This window comes from Gossypium raimondii, chromosome 13 (assembly GCF_025698545.1).
Source record: "Gossypium raimondii isolate GPD5lz chromosome 13, ASM2569854v1, whole genome shotgun sequence".
Classification (NCBI taxonomy): Eukaryota; Viridiplantae; Streptophyta; class Magnoliopsida; order Malvales; family Malvaceae; genus Gossypium; species Gossypium raimondii.
Window position 1 is genome coordinate 30,919,773 of NC_068577.1, and position 20,484 is coordinate 30,940,256.

Genomic DNA, 20,484 nt, shown 5'->3' on the forward strand with positions numbered 1-20,484 from the left:
TGATTTAACTGAAATCAAGTTAACAAGTCTAATCAACCACAAATACTTTTTAAAATTTTACTATAATATATATTTAAATAATTATAATTATAATAAAAATAAAAACATATATGAACTATACTAAAATAAATCTGTAGATAATGTACAGACTTAAACCTAAAATTAAATTAAGAGAGAACCCATATTTAGGATGTAGGTATTATAAAACTTGATTCTTAACATTTAAGATGTAACATAATTATTACTCGGCGGTTCTAATGAATTGCAATATTAATCCTACCGTTGTCGAGAAAGAAAATAGGTAAAAGGATTCTTCCATTTTTTAATTGTAAAATCGAATAAATTGATTTCTTTTAAAAAATCAAGTAATTTAATTCTTGTTAATTTTAGAAGTAAGTAACTAAGAATAATTAATCATGATGTTAATGTTTTCCTTTTAACTGTACATAATTTTGATTAGTATAATAATAGATTTAACTTTTAAAGTTTACACATTTTGTCAATTTGGTCCTAATTTATCAAATTTATTCCATGATTTTATGTAAACATATAAATGTTGAGGCTAAGTTTGATGAATTTTTAGAATTAAGATTAAAATGAAAAATATGTAAATATTGAAGGCTAAATTTATTGTTCTACCAATCAAAATTAGTACAATTGATGAAGACATTAACATGATAATTACATTTTTTAGTTGTTCACTTTTGAAATTGATACGGATTAAATTGCTTTAAAATTTTTAAGGTGAGAAGAGATGTGTTTTTAGCAAGAGAATATAAAGTTTGAAGTTTCTGGAAATGGGTTTCAAAGATGCGTTGAATGCTTCCGCAGGCAGCCATGGATTCTTCTAGGAAATGAAAGAAAATATAAAGCAATTATATTTAAGTTGGAGTTTTTCAACTAGATTTGTAATTTTGTGCTAATATTTTCTATAATAATTTTTTGGGCTAATGTTAGGTAATGAAATAATTGTTGTTTGTCTAGTTCTGTAGTTTGGGTGTTGGTGTTCATTTTTTTTTCTTTTCTTTTGGTCTTCATGTTTGTTGAGGAATCAAATAAAAGATTTGGATGAATTTCAACTTTTGTTTAGATTTTTTATTATATTTTCTAATAATGACATCAACATTCTCATATATCTCAACTTCAGCATGCTAAGTGTTCTAAATTTAACAGTGTCAAAAAATTGAAAAAATAAATTAATGTAAACCAAGTTAAAAGGAAAAAAACTTAACATAAATTTAATTTTGAAAATTTAAAATGGATGACATAAAAACCTATTCACACACACAAACGTGTATATATATATGTATATGCATGTGTGGGGGGTTTGGGTATAGCTGTCACACCTTACGCTTTGGAACTTGAGCAAAACTTCTTTAGGTATTGAATACAAATTTTTTTTCATGGCGGAAATGGAAATAGGCAACGATGAGCAGATAATGTTGCCTAAGAAAGAACACGAAGATTACGACAGAGAAAAAGAAGTGAAAGCCTTCGACGATACTAAAGCCGGCGTTCAAGGACTGGTCGACGTCGGCGTAGTTAAACTCCCTCCAATCTTTCACATGCCTCGAGAATATATCCATGACCATCCAACATTAAACGGTCATAATTTACATGGGTTCCAGGTTCCCATCATAGATCTAAAACATGTTTCTGATCCTTGTTTACGGAAAGAGATAGTTGATAAGATAAGATTGGCATCGGAGAAATGGGGATTCTTCCAGGTTATTAACCATGGGATCCCACAGGATGTGATGAGAGAGGTCCTTGAAGGTGTTCGGAGATTCCATGAACAACCCAGAGAGGTGAAGATGAACTATTACTCGCGTGAGACTGGGATCGTTAGGTATTACACCAACTACGATTTGCATCAGTCCAAAGGTGCGAGCTGGAGAGACACCTTGATTTGTGTCATGGCTCCCAATCCTCCGCCACCGAAGATGTATCCCTCTGTTTGCAGGTAAACACATTAGCTTTTGGGAGAAAAGCTTTTTACACATGATTTTCTGTCATAAAACTAGTGATAGAATTGTACACATGAGCTTGAAAATGCAGAGAGATACTGGTGGAGTACTCGAAGCATGTTCAAAGCATAGGCGATGTTATCTTCGAGTTGCTGTCAGAGGCACTGGGTTTGGATCCTGACCACCTCAAAGATATAGGGTGCCTGGAAGGGCATACCTTTGGTTGTCAATATTATCCGCCATGCCCCGAACCTGAGCGGACCTTAGGACATGTTCGGCACCGGGATCCTGACTTCCTCACAATCCTTTTACAAGATCAAATAGGAGGCCTTCAAGTTCTTCATCAAGATCACTGGATTGACGTCCCTCCATTGGAAGGAGCTCTCATAATTAATATTGGCGACCTCTTACAGGTATGGCAAAAGACCCTGGATGTTATGCACTGTCTTAGTATTTCAATATTTGACATAAGAGCCTAATCAAAATTTCATATTTTTAATATATATTTCACTTGAAAATTGAATTAATAAAAGGTAAAACTTGATGGAATTTTTATAAATTGAAGTCAGCTTGATTTGATTATAAGAAAGATGATATTTTCATACCAATATTGAAATAAAGGATGCTTTTTTAAAAATAAATAATAGAAATGAATAGTTTTGAAATGCCTTTGATGCAGCTAATCTCGAATGACAAGTTCAGAAGCGTTGAGCATAGGGTTTTAGCGAAGAGTGTAGGGCCGAGAATTTCATTGGCATGCTTATTCTCAACACATTCAGAACCATCAAACAGGGTTTATGGCCCCTTAAAACAATTGCTATCGCCACAGAACCCACCTTTATATGAAGACACCACAATATTGAATTATCTCAACTCTTATAAATCCGTGGGTGGACTCGAGAATGCACTTTCTTTTCATAAATTGTAATTATGTTATGATTTAAATCCACTACTCTTAAATAAATAATAACAAATACCTTCGTAGTATGGTTTGTGTTTCATGGATGTAAATCCTATCTTAATAAACATCTTTTTTATCCCTATCAGATTCAAAATATGAGTAAATGTTTCTACTCGGAACTTTCCTGATCATGTAAAGCCACTAGCTAAATCTGCATAAAACCCTCCAAATTTCTACAGGGATCAATCTCCAAAACTAAATTAAATAAAAAAGATGAATATGAAAATGGGTGGGAGGACATGAGATGAAACAAAATTCATAGTAGATTATACTTGTTTCTTTCAAGGGATAGCTAAGCACCAAATGGTTCAAATTTTCTTAAAATTAGAGACATAAACTATAAAAAAAAGAAAAGAAAAGAAAGCTCTAAGAGAAAAACCAAATTACATTTGCACTTTTACTCCAAGTGTAAAATGTATCTTCACAAATGTTATAATATGTAAACACCTATTTTTTATTTGGGGTTTTATGTTGTATGGTTTAGTGGGTCTACATCAATTTCTCGTACTAAATTAATCTTTAAATTTGATTTATAGCTAAATTAATTTTAGTTTAGTTCTAGAGTTTAAATTTGAAATTTGTTTTAGTTTTGTAAGGACAAATTTGTTTTGATCCCTTAATGCTGTTTATTTTACTAAAAAATTAGAAGTTTAGTTTTAGATTCATCTAAATAATTTTTATGCCAAGGAAAGATGAAATTTTTTAAATAAAATATTGAGTGGTTGCCATTAGTGCTTTAAAGATAAGAACAAAACTGCATGATCGGCACGTGTCCTAAGTAGTCAATCACCACAAAGCGGTGACAGACCCTTAATTAATGAAAAAAATAGTAACCATAACTCATTCCTAAGAGACTGTAAGGGCACGTTTGGTTCGCTGTATTGGATTAGAGGTGTAATGGAATAGAGGTGTAATAGCAAATCAACTGTTTGGTTGAATGTAATGGAATAGAGGCGTAATAGTAATCTTGCGTTTGGTTGAATGGAATAGAGGTGTAATAGCATAATGGAAAAAACTAAAATGACTAGAATACCCTTAGCATAAATTTATTTTGGTAAATGATTATTGTTATTGTTATTTAAATTTTAATAAGATTATTATTATCAATAATATATAATTTAATAAAATTCTTAATAATTAATATTCTTATATGAATTTACTCAAATCATAATATATGATACTATAAAAGATAATTTGAAATGATTAATATTAAATATATTTTAATTAAAATATATGATTTAATAAAATTTAAAATAATTATAACTAATAAATTATCTTATATGAATTTGTATAATTTAAAATAATTATTATTACATATAATTTAATAATAATATATAATTTCATAAAATTATTGATAATAATTTTTCTTATATGAATTTATACAATTTAAAATAATTAATATTAAATATAATTTAATAATGATATATAATTTCATAAAATTCTTAATAATAAAATGTTCTTATATGAATTTACTAAAATCAAAATATAACTTGAGAATTATATTCGCATAAACATAATTAACTTATATTAAGAAAAGGTTAGATGAAAATGAAATTCTACATCATAATCCATATGTTATATAGTTTTACAACATCAAAAGTTTGAACATCGATTTTAATGGTGAGAAAGAAATCTTGACCCATTCTAATCGCAGCATGAAGGTAAACTAAAGAAAACGATCATTTGAGTTGGATGATCTGGAATTTTAGTCAAAGCTTCATACCGCTGATCGTCGGATAAACCTTCAATTTCCCATAAGGTTGAATATAAATGTGAAGCTTTCTTTTCCATCTTTTGATATTCTTCTGACTTCTGCTGAACTACCACCTCGGAGGCAATACTCCTACTGATTTGATCGCCAACGGCCTTGATGTTTTCGGCCAACAAAGTGGCAGCCTCATCAAATGAAGAATACACATTATCACGAGCATCAGATTTCTTCTTTCTCTTGTTTGAAGATGAGGAACCCCCTTGGTCTCTATCTCCTCGCGGCTCCGTACCAGAAACATCCATGTCGTCTAAAGAGACGTCAGCTTCGCAGTCATAGAATGTGTTTCTCTCTTCATTCATATCTGTAGTAGGTACATCCTCAGCATGTATTTCTTCAAGAACATCGGCAGCTGTTTGAGCGTCTTTCCCAGTCACTCGATCTCTAGCGTATATGGCGGTAAGCTGGTTGTAGTAAGGGAAAGAACGATGTCTGAACTGAGCGGCTTCTTTGTGACTCTAAAAAAATGAGGAAATCATATTAGTTATAAGTTTTGTAAAAAAACAAATAAATACTTGAAATACATTTTACCTTTACATAGGATTCCCAAACTGTATCTTCAGCAACAACGAGCTGCCTATGCTCGTCCCAACCAAAACCGCTATTGTTTTGGCCATTAAGCATGTCATAGATGACTAACCATTCCCTTTTTAGGCACCTAATCCAATATTCAATATTTGGTTTCGCCTTCAACATTGCTCTTGGTAAAGCCTTCTCTAGCATTTTTTCCAACTCGTTCAAATAACTGGCTTTGAACCCGGTATCAGCATTAATTGTTCCTACATTGTGCAAGTCCACCATGCAAGAAACCAATGCTGCATCTTCTTCTGGAACCCATTTTCTTTTGCTTCCTCGAGAAGCTTGAGAAGAAGCATGTGATTGTGGAACACCAGACATAATTATCTTAAGAAAAGAAAAACAAATTAACATTATTTACTATTTTTAATATCATGAATCAAAAGGTGAACAGTTTATAATATTATATCGTTAGTTCAATATCATGAATCAAATGCTCAATACTAAATTTAAAATTATAACACATGAAAAGATAATTAAATTATAATTCAACAAAGTTTAGTACAATACAGAATTTTAATCAAACACCACCATAGTTTCATAAACTAGATACATAAAATAACATCAACAAATTAATTCAAACTCAATTTGTCCCTAAACCTAACTAATTTCTAGATGCTTGCCATTCATCGAACATTTGGTTGGCTGGTTCCATCCTCCAAGTCTCATCACTAGCATATACAAGCCTTTTCACATAATCCCGTTTTGCATAAAAATCTAAGGTATAGGACCTAATCCTTGGTCTATAAGTCTGTAGGCTAAGACTGGCACCCATTCTAAATAAGAACCAAATCGCAATTCTACAGATTTCCAACCATAGTGTCAATGCAATACCAATTCTTTTACGCCCTTACGTTGTGCAATTAAAGGCAGACCGGCCATTACTGCAACATATTAAAATTAGAAGACACTATCAAAGAATTAAAGTTGCAATTACACATTATCAAATAAAAATTAATTGTTACAAATTTTTATTCAAGGGAAGCTAGATCCCTGCTTGCCCTCCCTTATATTAACAAAATCAATCCCCTAAATGACATAATCTCCTCAGTAAATTTCTAAAAAATGAAACTAAAAAAAAAGAAAAAGGAAACACTAGAACTAAAATTACTAAAACTACAATCAATAAAACATCGACACTTGAAAACAAACTGAACCATTATTAGTGCCACTGCTATCAAAGAAAGTAGAACCAATTTTATTTATAAACATGCTTTCGCTTAATAGTACTTTACGAAATTAGTTGATTGTATCAATCATACATATTTATTTATATTTTATATTTTTATTTAAAATAATTTATAATTTTCTATGAGGGAAAATTATAAAAAGTTTGTATTTTCGATAAAAAAGAAGTTAATAATATATTTATTTATAATTTATATTACTATTTTAAATGTGCTTTGATTATTAAATGAATCCCAATTCAATTAAAAAATTAAAATGTAATAATATTTTTATAAATCATAATCCATAAATACATTTTTAGTAAAATTGTAATCAATAATCACCATAGATAACAATGACTAATTCATAGAGTAATTTATCATTGACAACAACAATTAAAGCACATTAAACAACATTTAATAAGATATATAAGACACTTAATTTTCAATATATTATTATTAACATTTGAATCAAAATTTCATTTATTTTCTCATAAATTTATATAAAAATTATAAATATATTTTTTATAATTTCTTTGAATTTTTTAATTGAGTTAGGTAGACAGTAATAAAATAAAGTAAAAAAAAAGGTAGGAAAATTGTTCTCTCATCCTCTTTGTCTGTGTAGGTTATTTTTATTTTTAATTTTTCTCCCATCGTCTGTTTTTACAAGGAATCAATCATCAATAACAGCACGATCTCACTTTCAGTTAGCCGGATTGTTAGAGAATACAGCAAAGAGGGCTAAGGGCACAAGAAAAGTGTTAGTCATATAGTTCTAAATTAATTTCTTGTTAGTTAGTTAGTTAGTAGTTTATTTTTCTGTTATTTTCTGTTACTCCATTTTCTTACTTGTATATAACAATACGTTAGCATCCAATATACAATTGAGCAGTTTTCTTTTATCATTCTACAAAAAGTGCCCACTTTTTGAAGGACTACAGGATTTGTCTAATTTTTCAAATTTGTTATCTTTATCCCAAATTTCCAAGTTAATTCCTTCTTCCCCCCCCTGATTTTAGCTGCTGGGTGTTTGTTGAACTTCCAAATGAAGTTCTGGGTATGTTTGTTGACTTTATCACTCCTTTAGTTCTGGGGTTCTTGATTTTTATTTTTGTATGTGAACTCCTTGACTTTTAATTATACAGTAATTACTGACTTTTTGCTTTGGGATTAATTTAAATCTTCTAATTTCAATTTTGAAGTGTTTATAATTGAACCAACTGCCAAACTTACTTAGCCTTTTATGGGAAACCAGGAGGGTTATGTACTGGTTAGGTTCTGAAACATGTTGGAAAATAAGTATAGATAGAAGAAGGTACGGTTTTTATGTGCAATAGTGTGTTCACTGAATTGATTTTATTTGTGTCAAGTTGACAATGTTTTTCTACCCTGAACTGTTGTAAGGTTGAAGAGTAATGTTTTTATGCTTGTCTATCTCTATAGGGCTCATTATTTGTTATTTGTTTCATTCTCTTTTTATTCATACACTTTTATGGTTATGATATTGATCAGGCAGAACACGAAAGAGCTTATATTTGCACTCTTTTGATTTTCAAAAGGAATTTCCAGTAATAATAATAATAAAGAAAAACTAATCAATTGAAAAAAAATCCCCAATGCTCTTCAACAGGAAGGAGACTATCAATTTTCTCAACTCGAAAAAGAATTAAAAGAAACAATTCCTCACCCAAAAACAAAATAACTATGGAAAAATAACCTGTAAATGACCAAATTCGGGCACAGTGCGATGAAGAACAACCTGTAATCAGAAAAGGGGAAACCGATTACATGTAGAATCAGCAGAGTGAAACAAATCTGAAGGGGATTAACTACCAACAAGGAAAAACTACTCAGTTATACCAATAATATCATAAAAGAAGAAAACTTGAAGAACCCATTAACTTACCAACAAGGAAATCAGAAAGTACAGTTCGAAAGCTTGAAGAAGCTGCAGCTAAGGCTTCAGCAACAAGGAAATCTGAAGGGGATTAATTTACCAACAAGGAAATCGGCAGAGGCTAGAAGGAATAGAAGAGAAACAAAGGGGAAGCCGATGGGAGGGTATAACAGGGATGGTAAACCTATGCGGCGCCTAATCTGGGCAAAATGGATGGATTACAAATCGGTGAAGTCCACCGATTAAATCAATAATGGATTACAATGGTATTAGCAATACCATGAACCAAACATAGGAATGAGGGGGGATTGGGTGGGGCCAGCCAATACACCCAACCAAACATAGTGTAATTGTCAAAATTAAGAAACCCATTTCCTATTAACTAAAACCTTAGAAACTATCTATTATAAAAAAACATTAACAAGAAGAAAAATCCAACTTAAACTATCCTATTCTTTAAAAACACCCCGCAGTTCAAATTTTCTGGCATCCCACCCCTTAATTCTACAAGCCATCGTTCTATCTTCAATTGTTCTGTATCATTGTTGCCCTTAATGGAGATTTCGTAGAAATAGAAACCGTTAGAGTCCCTTTGTTCTTATTTCCTCCGACTTATTTCAAACGTCGTTCAGAGATCTTCCATCCTCTTCGGTCGTCGATTCCGTTTTTGGGGGAGCCTCCTCGATCCAAATCCTCAATTTTGTCTATTGTTTTCTTTCCTCAGTCATCGCATGAGCCGCATGATTTACCAAAAATAGCAGGTAAAGCTTTTGAATCTTTGTGCTTTTTCTTTTATTTCTTATACAATCGTCGCGATACTCGATCTGTCCTCATCTCCTGTTTGGATTTTTTTATGACTGTTAAGAAGTCACCTTCTACTGTCAGTTTATGAAACCCTAGTTCCTTAGCCACCATCACTGATTGTAGACATGCTTTCGCCTCTATCGTGGTTGCATCGGCTATAAAATTGCTCTGGTAAGTGCATGCTTCCAATATATATCCCTCGATGTCTCTAAATATGATTCTCGTAACCGAACTTAGCATGTTTCTATTATATACCGCATCGAAATTGTAATTGACTTCATTTTCTCTCGGTGGTTTCCAAATACAATCGTTCTATCGTATATTTGTTGTTGTTTTTGGAACTATGTGGTTACTCTCTGCCTGGGATGCTTTGATAAATGCGATTAACCCAACTGTTCTTTGTTTTTCACCTTGATGGTAAACTTTATTTCTTTAGTGCCATACTGCCCATAGAGATATTTTTAGGCATTTGTATTGTTCTTCTTCCATACTAACAAATAGATTTGCCAACCATAATTTCCAGTTTTGGCCTTGGGACTAGGAGAGGCATCGATCCCTACCCCTTGCAGGATATTTTTGACAAACATACAGTCCCAGAATATATGGTTCACCGATTCTTCCGTTGAGTGACATAGTGGGTAATCGTTCATCACCCTCACTTTCTTAGATTGAAGGTTGTTAAGAGTAGGAATATAGTTATTTATTACTTTCCACATTCTAATTTTGATCTTGCTTGCAATTTGTAAGTTCCATAGTCTGGTGTAGAAGTTCTGTAAAATCGTCGGTTGTAGCATTACTTCCTTTTACATTTGTGTTGTATCTTCTTTAAACAACCACTTGTATTCTCTTTTTGTTGAGTACACTCATGTATTATCACCCCTCTAAAACCCTGATGTCCTTGATGTTGACTCCAACAATTGGGATGGTATGAATTCTGTTTGCTTGCTCCTCGTCAAAAAGCTTTCTTAGGACTTCTGACCTCTAGGTGATCTGTTCAGAATTAATTAAGTTTGCTACTAGTGTGAAGTTGATATTAATATTCTAACATGTTATTTTTCCATGTCCAGGCCTTGGAAGCTAAGCTTCGTTCCATATATTGATTGATTTGCCATTTCTTACCCTTCATCCTATGTCTACCTCAAAAAGTTCTCTCGCGCACCATATGCTCCTCCAGGTAAATGATAGGTGAAATCCTAAACTTGTATTAAAAAATTCACTATTTGAGTAATATTTTACTTTCATAACACGAGCAAATAAGCAGTCTGAATTCATAATTAACTTCCACCCCTGTTATGTAAGTAAGCCAAATCTCTAAAACCTAATCCTCCTTGCGCTTTCGATTTGCACACCTCCCTCTACTCACACCAATGAATCCCCTTCCATGTTTTAGAATTTATTTACCAGAATTTGCTAATAATGTTTTCTAACTCACGAAAAAGGGTAATAGGCAATAAGAAACATTACATTGTATAAACTGGTATGGCTTGTAAAATTGACTTAATAAAGACTTCTTTACCTATAAGCGATTATTGTCGAATACTCTAGTTTTCAATGCGTCTCGAGAATCTGTCTTTAAAATTTGCAAACACTTATTTTTTTCGTCTTCCTATCATGGTCGGAAGACCTAAATATTTTTCCTAATTACTCAAAATTCTTACTTCAAGAGACACTCTAATCTGTTCCTTATAATCACTCTGTACATTACTACTAAAGTAAATCAGTGACTTATCAAAATTGATTAGCTAGCTCGAAACCACTTTGTACTTGTTTAATATTGATTTAATAGCCTTTGCCCCCTCCATTCTTGCTTCCTCCAATAGAATGCTATAGTCCATCTCTCCCCACTTTTACCTCTTTGATAATTCCTTCATTTTTTTCCAATTTTAGTAGTGACGAAAAGCCTTCTGCATAGAACAAAAATATATATGGACTTAGGGGATCCCCTTATCTCAGTCCCTTGGACGGTTTAGTTTTTCTCTACGAACCCCATTAAACAAGACTAAATATTCCACTGTTCGCACACATCTCATCACTAGATTCAACCATTATTCAAAAAAACTCATTCGTCTTCTATGAAGTTCCATTCAACCCTGTCATAAGCTTTACTCATACTTAATTTCAACACAAATTGTCCCCATGTTCCTTTTCTTCTACTTCAAAGATTGTAGAATCTCATAAGCAATAAGCGTGTTATCCGTGATTTGTCTCCTAAGAACAAAAGTCGCTTGTGCTTCGTCAATGGATATATCTAGTATTGTTCTAAATCTATTAACCATAGCTTTAGAGATGATTTTGTATACAACATTGCAAAGACTAATCAACCTGAACTGTGTCATACAATTTTGTGAATTCACTTTTAGAATAAGTGCCTAGAAATCTCATCTACCACAATATGCCAGCATTTTTATAAAATAGTGCAGGGTAACCGTCCATACCTCATGCTTTTAAAGGTGTCATGTTCTTTACTACCGTTGTCACTTTCTCTACTTTAAATTTTTCTACTAATGCCATGTTCATGTTTTTTTGAATGCACATTATACTATCTGATAACACTCTATCATCATTCCATGTATTCGACGTCGAAAATAGTTCATTGAAATATTTTGTTGCCACCATTATCTTCTCTTCTTTGTCAACGATTCATTCTCAATTCGACCCTTTTAGTTTTTTCACCTTATTTCTTTTTTTCCTTTGGTTCGAAAAGTTATGGAAAAAAGACGTATTTTGATCCCCAAATTTGAGCCAATTTGCCTTTACTTGCTGCTATCAAAATAACTCTTCTTTATCAGCTTTTAGATTTAATGCCAATTTGACTTTTTCTATTTCTACAGGCGTTTCATCGTCCGGGTCAACTAAGTTCAGCTCAGCTACTCTCTTATTTAGTAAAGTTGACTCTTTTCTTTTGTTGGTCGTAAGTCTACCCATTTCCTCATTAAGCACTTCACCCAACATTCATAACTTTATAGGCACATCCTCTGAGTTCCCCTCCCAAAAATCTTAAATTTGTTGTTCACATCATTTTCTAAAGCCCAATTAGCATTAAATCTAAATCCCCCTTCCCCCTTCCCCCTAAGTCATGTATCTGTTGCTATCAATCCCCAAATCTACCAAGATCAAACAATGATCTGGTATAGCATGCATTAAGTGTTTTAAATAATACCTTGGAAAAATCTCCCACCATGCCTGATTCACTACTCCTCTGTTGATTCTTTCACGAACATTATTTTCTGGCAACCTCACTCTTTCCCATGTATACCATTTTTTCGAGAAGCTTAGATCATTAAGATTACAATCCTCCAATACTTCCCTGAGTCAAGCCATGTTTTTGTCACTTCTTAAACGACCACCACTTTTCTCGAAAGAAAACATAATCTTATTAAATTCTCCCACAACCATTCATGGCAAACCTTGATAATTCCTAAAACCCCTTAAAAGGTTCCAAGTCTCCTTCCTTTTGTATTCCTTTGGTGCACCATAAAACCCTGTAAGTCTCTAAGACAACATTCCTTCTTTTTCTATGACTTTCACATCGATATGGTTTGCTGAGAAACTTTTCAATTGCACCACATACTCCCCTTTCCATCCGATTGGCAATCCCCCTTTGGATCCATACGCTCCGACGTCTATTCATAAGTAAAACCACATTTCTCACGAACTTTTTCCATTCTTTTTTCATTCAATTTTAGAAACAAAATTTGGGGTTGTACATGCCTCACCTTATTCCGGAGGTGATTAATCGTCTGTGGATACCCCAATCCATGAACGTTCTAACTTGATAATTTCATTACATCCAGTCGACATGCTTACTAGCGACTGACGATCTCTCAGTAAGTTGAATCAATGCACTCGAATTATCATCCCTATTTGAATGTCTATTCATTGTTCTTTATCTTTTCTTTTCTTCACAAAACCTAATTGATTTGTTCTCTAGTATGGTTTCTTTTGGCCCATTAGCCATTCTCCTTGTGCAAATTTGTCTCCTTCTATTCCTTCTTTGTTTCGAAAGTCTATCTCCATACCGATAGAATTACTACCCCTTTAGAACCCACTCGGCACATCTTTCCTTAGCCATTTGCTTTTAACGAACATCCCATTCCTTGACGGTGCTCTTAGTGATGAGTCCCATCCAAATTTAACTTCTTGGATCATGATTGATTTCCTAACCGGACAGAAATCTTCCCTATAACCTAATTTTTTGCATAAAAAGTAGAACAAAGTAAACCTCTTATATTGAAAGTAGGCATATCCCTACTGTCCTTGTCCCAAAGCTAATTTTTTCTTTCTTTTCAAAGCTAGTATTACATCAATTTTCACCCTAAATCGCATGTACCTTCGTTCCCCTCTTGAGATCAACACAACATCATATTGTATGAATTGCCTTATAAAATCCCCCAATTGCTTTGCTAATCCCTCTGATATTTCCCCAAATGGCAAATAATGGACTTGAATCCAAAAATAAATATAATTTAAAGGAATTTGCTTTGGATATTCCCTATTAACCAACCAATGAAAAACTATAAGATTCCTGTTGAATGACCACGACATGCCATCCATCACCCTCTTTATATCCTCCTTGTAAAAAATCAAAATAACTACCATTTCCCCCCTAAATCTGAGATTATTACTCCCCCTAATGGATGCCATAGATCAACCAAAGTTCTTTTGAGAGAAGGAAAGTGAACTACACAATGAATTAGTGTTTTTCCTACTAAACAGAGTCGATGTTCATCATATTCTTTACTTGAATATTTTTCACATGGAATCGGTTCCTCCTCTTCGTCATCCAAGTTTAGATTTGTGATGTCTGTCTCCATTGACAATCAAATCCTTGTTAGAGCTTACACTTTGTCCGAAACAACCAAACCCTAGATTATGATCCTTGAAACTCGACAAAAGAAATAAAGAAAATACATGCTAAAAAACCCTAGCAAATGAAAGAACTCCTATATTGTATATTTTTAAATATTATATTTTAACACTTTATTACTCTGTGTAATTTGAAAGCCCTTAATTTTAATATTAAAGTAATAATGCAAAGAGGGATTTTTGAACTTTAAAGTTAAGGCAAAAGTCAATTTTCATATGGGAATGTGGAAATTGAATAAAAAAAACTTTATTTTGACCCGAATGAGACTAAACTTATTAGAAAAAAGAAAAAAACATATATAATTTGGTCCGAGTAAGTCTTATTTTTAGCTTAGAGTTATTTCTGGTTTTGTGAAACTCAAGAGAGACATCTGATTTTAATTCTGGATCTTGGGTCAATTTTGAATGATGTTTTGAGCTTAGTTTAAAGCCAAATTTTTAATCTAAATTTGAGCCTGATTTCGATCCAATTTTAGAGTTTCCTATAGGAAGCTATATCTTAGGTCCTTTTTTTTTAAATCCAACTTTTAGAGTCTTTTAGGTCTAATCTTTACGGTTTTGTTTTTTATCGTTCTCCCGTAGGCACTACTTAAGATAATTATATGTTATTTTATATAGTTTATTATTTATTTTATAGGTAATTATTTAATAAATTGTTATTGGAGTGTTATATATTTCACAAGCGGATTTGAAAATGTGGTAAGTGTTACATTATTTATTTACTTTTTTTATATTTTATTGTATCATACAATACAATTGTCAAACTCTAAACCTGTTTGTAAAGTCAAAAAAATCCACTAATAACATATCAAATATTTTTTATTATATTAAGAAGAACATTAAAGATGAAAAATGAAAAGTAAAGATTCTTTCTTTGAGTTATGCATGAGACTTTTTTAAAATATTAGGATTAATTGTAAATTATTTATTATTTATGAATATTTATCATTTCAACAATACAAAAAATTATTATAAATATTTTATATATGGATGTCTATTAGAATTAAAAGTTTGATGAATTTTAGAATTTTAATGTCATTAAGAGTAAAATTTTATATAATTTATACTTTTATGACTATAAATATACACATTGAAAAAGTATGTTAAATATCCTTATTGATAAATAAAATACACGCTTATTGTTTTTTCTTATTACAATTCTATTTTTTCCACTTCAAGATCTTTGATAGCCATGTTTTTTTCACAATACTCTAAAACAATTACCATATAAGTCTTAAAGGATTCTCTTTCACCTTCCTTAACCATTCGCCTTTATATCTCTGGGTTTTTGACGTATCCTATACCAACAAGTAATTGGGTGCAATGGTAATGCCCATAGCACTCCCAAAAGGAAAACATAAGTTGCCCATAGCACTTCCAAAAGGAAAACATAAGTTTGAACCTTCGAGACAACATAGTTGGGAGGGGTATCCATAAACCCCGAGTATAGACTGTAAAATAGACATGCATAATATCAAAAAAAAAAAAAAACCAACCCTCCTACCTTTAACCACTAGTTTATCACAAAATTCTTAAATCATATGCACTAAGAAATTAATAAAAACCTATTTATTTGTATCTGAATAGATTTATTCATTCTGGTATCGAAGATTAGATTTATCTTTGAGGTCTTAGACACATGATACTGGGATTTGCAAGAATTTCTTTTGAAAATATTTTGTGTAGATTAATTTAAATCTCATATTAAGGTTCCATAATTATCCTAACTAATAAACGTTTAGCCTATAAATACTAAATTAAAGACAATTAAAATAAATCTAGCCATGGTCCACGATACAAATAAGAAAAAAACACAAAATATAAAGAGAAAAGTGAAGATACTACAAGCCAAATAAGGTGATTCCCTTCAATTGGTTTGTCTCTTTCTTCATTTTCTTATCTTCTTCTTTTCCAACTTCTATTTTTCTAAAAATAGGTGTTCTCAACTTGTACCAGGCTATTCTATCACTACTTTGTTTTGAGAATGATGTATTTATATCCCCAAAGATGGTAAGAGCTAGGTCACGTCACATCAGATCTTTTTCTCCTTTACCATTTCTATTCTTTTTTTTTCTTGTAAGTACTTGGGCCATTCAAATTTTGCAGAGCCTAATTCCTTCTGACTTTCAGTAATCATTACTTATAGACTAAGAAATTAGTCTAAGAGCTAATGTGGTGTTCTTTAAATTTGGGGTTTCCAATTTACTCCCTTTAGACTAGATGCCACGACTTTGCTATAACATTGTCGCTTCGGATGTTAAAATTCGACATTTTCTTTTCTTCACATTTCCAATATCTACTTTCAAGGACAAAAAATCACATTTTTAGTATCTCACTTGGCAGATATACATTATTAAAACAAAAGCTTTAAAAATTAACTACTTAACATAAGATAATTAAAATAACTATAAAAAAATACTATAAACCACTCTTATCTTGATTGAAATATAAGCTTTAAAGTAACAACATAACTTTATATCCTAAAGTTATCACACCCCCAAACTTAATTCATTGCTCATCCCTAGTGATGACACTATCTAACCTAAGAGACACGACCCAAACATCCAATGACACACAGAGACTCAAAAACAAAACGAACAAGACTAGCTAATCAGAATCAACTCTTCAAATGGTCATGCAACTATGATATAATGCTCTCAAATCATTTTTTCAAATATCTAACTCATGTGCACTTATAAGCCTAATTCGCCAAGTATTAAAATGCTAATAAAGCCTGATTTGAATGCTTTCCTCATGAGTGTGTGAATAGTTCTTCCCAATCAATCTCTATTCCTTCAATTAAGCTAAGAAACAATCCTAAAGTTCAATTCATGTCTTCATAAGTTGAACTGAATAACCCCTCTCCACTAATGTAGTTGGCATAACGATCTAGATCAATAGATCTTACATGGTTGTAATGTGGCTAGGTTCAAGGTATGTATTAAGATGGAAATTGATAGGTTAAAACCTTAAAACTTAGCTTGTCTTGGACCCAATGAATAGTAATGTAGTAACCCTTTACAAATGGAGATATCCCTCAAAGTTACTCAATTCTTGGCAAATTTTCCAATTATAACTATATGCTCAACAGTAACATTACAAGACAAACTGTACACAATTTTTTTCACAAATTGGAAATATTAAAACTGGTCATAGCTGAGATAAATTAGAGCATACAAATTCATATAATTTAACACTAGGAACAATCAATGAGAAAAAGATACACCTTTCTAAACTCCTCCAAACTTGAGCAAGATGATGTCTAAGACAAACTAAATATAAGATTTGGTAAAAAATAAAGAGGAATACTTAGAAAGGGCATAACTATTTAATGTATGGTTAAGTTAATAAAAATAGACCATTCAACTCAAATTTGGGTTTCTAGGGATAATAATTAACAAGGTAGGCTTGAAAAGGCCCAAATGGTCCAACAAAATTGCCTAAATCCTTTGTAAATCGCTGAGCCTCCTAGGATTTCACCTAAAAGGAATTATCAAGCCAATTATAAAAACTTAAAATCTTTATGTCGCTTAGATCTCTCTAAGAAATTAAAATTTAACAATTGAACTATGTGCATTAAACAAGGTTCGCACTCGCACCATAATTCTATTAGCATCAAAAAGTTATCATTATTTTGCAATTTCTTTTTTCATTGAGCTCTCTCATTGGAACAAATCCAAAGTAAAAAGTTGATTCTATTACAACCTAGACACCATGTAAACACCATAATCTTAAAACAACATCATAGAACCTAAGAAAATAAGAGAAATTAAAACATAAAATAGCAACTTAAACATCCTCCCTTAAAAAAAACTTAAAGGAAATCAACATCCTCATTACTACACAAATAAAAAAAATAGGAAAACAAATATTAACAACAACAAATCAATCCTAAAAAAATAATGAAAGAATTAAAAAATTAAAAATAAAAAGAAAGCTCCTCCACTTTTACTGATGACTATCTCTATCGACGTTGGTGTTGGTATCGGGCTCTTCTTGCTCTTCGCTAGCAGTAGGGCTTTATGGTTCAAGTATATGCTCCAGAAAGTAAGGTAGGAAATCAAAAAGCCTGTGGAAAATCCTGTCAAAAGCGCAACACATAGAATCATCAGAAAATTTAGCATAAGCCCAATAAGCTTGTTGTTATCGCTACATATACTGCATCATGTCCATTAGTGAGGCATGAGTTGTTGGGGTGGCACTGGTAGATGCAAGGTTATGCGCTATTGGATTGTTTGTTGGTTTGATAGATGACATTGATTGTGGTGGTTGAGATTCTTCTTCTAGAATTCTTCCAATATCAATTAAAGTGATACGACATTTTGTATGGCACTCTTCGGTGGACATTCACATAGGTACACTAGCTTTTTCACAAAGTTTAGTGATAAGAGAGGGAAAGAAGACATGTCCTACATGTTTAGCAGAATAATCTCGGATCTCCTTGACAATAAGTTTGTCAATATTAATAGACACTCTATCAAAATAGCATAGAGAAGGAACTTGCACTCTATGGAGATGGTGGAACCATGAGAGATCAACATAAGACTAAATATCAATGTCACACCCTAAATCTTAATGACCCTAATTAAAGATGTGTAGACGTGAACTTGTCTATTTTGGTGCACTTTGGTGGTCAGTTCGCCTAATTGTAAACTTATGGTGAACTAATGTCTTAGTGAACTAAGTATTTTCCCATAAAAGTGTATTAGGATTTAGTTTTTGATGTGTTCTTCAAAAAAAAATAAAGCATTCGATAAAAGAAAAGTAAGCTCTGTGTAGGTTACTACCAAAAGTATAGTACGCCTAGTTTGTTCAAACACTATTAAGAGCAAGTCTTAGTTACTAGATATGGTTATAAACCAATTAAACTGATTGGACAAATAGTTTTTGGACAAGACTCTCATTTATGTTTCTTTCGGATTCTATAAACCATTACGAAGGGCATAATCTAATGTTTTTTTACACTTGTCAAAAGCCAGTAAACGAAAGTAAATTATATACATGCGAGTAGAGTTTGTGAGAAAGTCTCTTCTTCCTTCAAAATGACTCTTAAATTATTAAATATCAAATATTATTACTGGTTTTTTTTCTTATATAAACTGGAAGTTAAGGATTCTTGGGAATAAACAAAGGCTGTTTTATCTCTTGGTAAGTCTAACAACTTTGCATGTTAAGAGTAAGGGTACTGTGATATGTATATGCTGCAAGTTATGATTAAAAGGTCATGCATGGGGGTTATTTGTAGATGAGATGTTAGCAATATATTTGTAAATGGGTTTTAAAGGTGAATCCATGTTCTTTTAAGTAGTTGATGCTATGGGGTCGTGAAAGACAGTTCAGAATTGAGGATTTTGACCTTCTGCAATGTGAGTCTCAGGTGAGTCTCTAATATCGACTCATGCAAGTTTGTATAAGTAGATTGTTTGTGATTTATGTTCCTAAATACAGAGTGTGAGTACATGAATTAGTGTTGCAAAATAAGTAAGTATTTCCTGATATAAGCCTTTGTGAGTTTGGAATATGATGAATTGTGTGCATGAGTGTATGTGATACGCATTTATTTAACATAAACCTAACTCTAATCCCTAAATATTTCCATACACATTTATTTACCATTTGAAAAAAAAATTGAAAGAGAAAGGGTGCTAAACCATCAGTATTTGTTTTGCTACAGTCAAGTGCTTCACAGTGTGCATACTGATGCTTTTCTTCCACTGATAATATATATTTTTAATTCAAGAAGACTTTTGCTTTTTCATTTCTGATAAAGATCCCCACCCGTTCTAAGTTGGACAATGTGTAAACAATAGGCATTGCAAAAAATCTTTTCACCTAAATAAGAATGGTGAAAAAATAACTCAAATATGTCATAAAACCTTAAACATACAATTGTCCCACATAAACAAAGAGAATTTTGAAGTTCTTAGATTACAATATGCCATCCTAGTTAGATAAACCTGCAGCAATCTTTATTTGTATTCTTTTAGAGAAATTAAGATAATTCATTTCCTTTATTTTGAAGAATACGGTAATCAAGAGGATGCAAGCATTAAAAGAAATAAGAATATAACCAATAATTAAACAAGTCATCGTGCTAAAGTTGATACCTAGTGTAGCCTCTACAGCAATAAATACAATTGAAACTATAATCCAACTTAAACTCAATGACAAAAACATTAAGGAATATGTAAAAGATTTTATTAAATAATACTTATTACCAAAGTGATTACTCATTTGCAGTATCCTAGTCCATTTCATTTTGCTCATACAGTTTTAAAATTGAAAGAACATTCTATTATAACAATGTCCAGCTTATAACATAAAGAGAACACCAAATTCTGAGCATCAAAGTGTGCCTGTTGCAACTCTACCTTAATAGGCTCAGCTGCTTGTAGTTCTACTTCCATCTTAGCTATTTTATCCGTAAGGCTCTTCATTTGTTGTTCTCTTTCAGATGTTACAGCTTCTATCTGAGC

At 32.0% G+C, this 20,484-nt stretch overlaps 1 protein-coding gene and 1 long non-coding RNA gene across 2 annotated transcripts; both read left to right on the forward strand.

Annotated features, from left to right (window-relative positions):
• The first annotated feature begins 1,326 nt into the window (after positions 1-1,326).
• Positions 1,327-3,022, forward strand: LOC105782876 (1-aminocyclopropane-1-carboxylate oxidase homolog 1). Its single transcript, XM_012607940.2, has 3 exons — positions 1,327-1,963; positions 2,059-2,380; positions 2,647-3,022. The coding sequence occupies exons 1-3, from the start codon at positions 1,404-1,406 to the stop codon at positions 2,893-2,895; spliced, it is 1,131 nt and encodes a 376-aa protein (XP_012463394.1). The 5' UTR covers positions 1,327-1,403; the 3' UTR covers positions 2,896-3,022.
• Positions 3,023-8,765: 5,743 nt separating this feature from the next.
• LOC105782879 (uncharacterized) lies at positions 8,766-10,388 on the forward strand. The gene is made up of 3 exons (XR_008192988.1): positions 8,766-9,313; positions 9,666-10,127; positions 10,210-10,388. It is a non-coding gene; the product is annotated as an uncharacterized LOC105782879 (long non-coding RNA).
• The last annotated feature ends 10,096 nt before the right edge of the window (positions 10,389-20,484 follow it).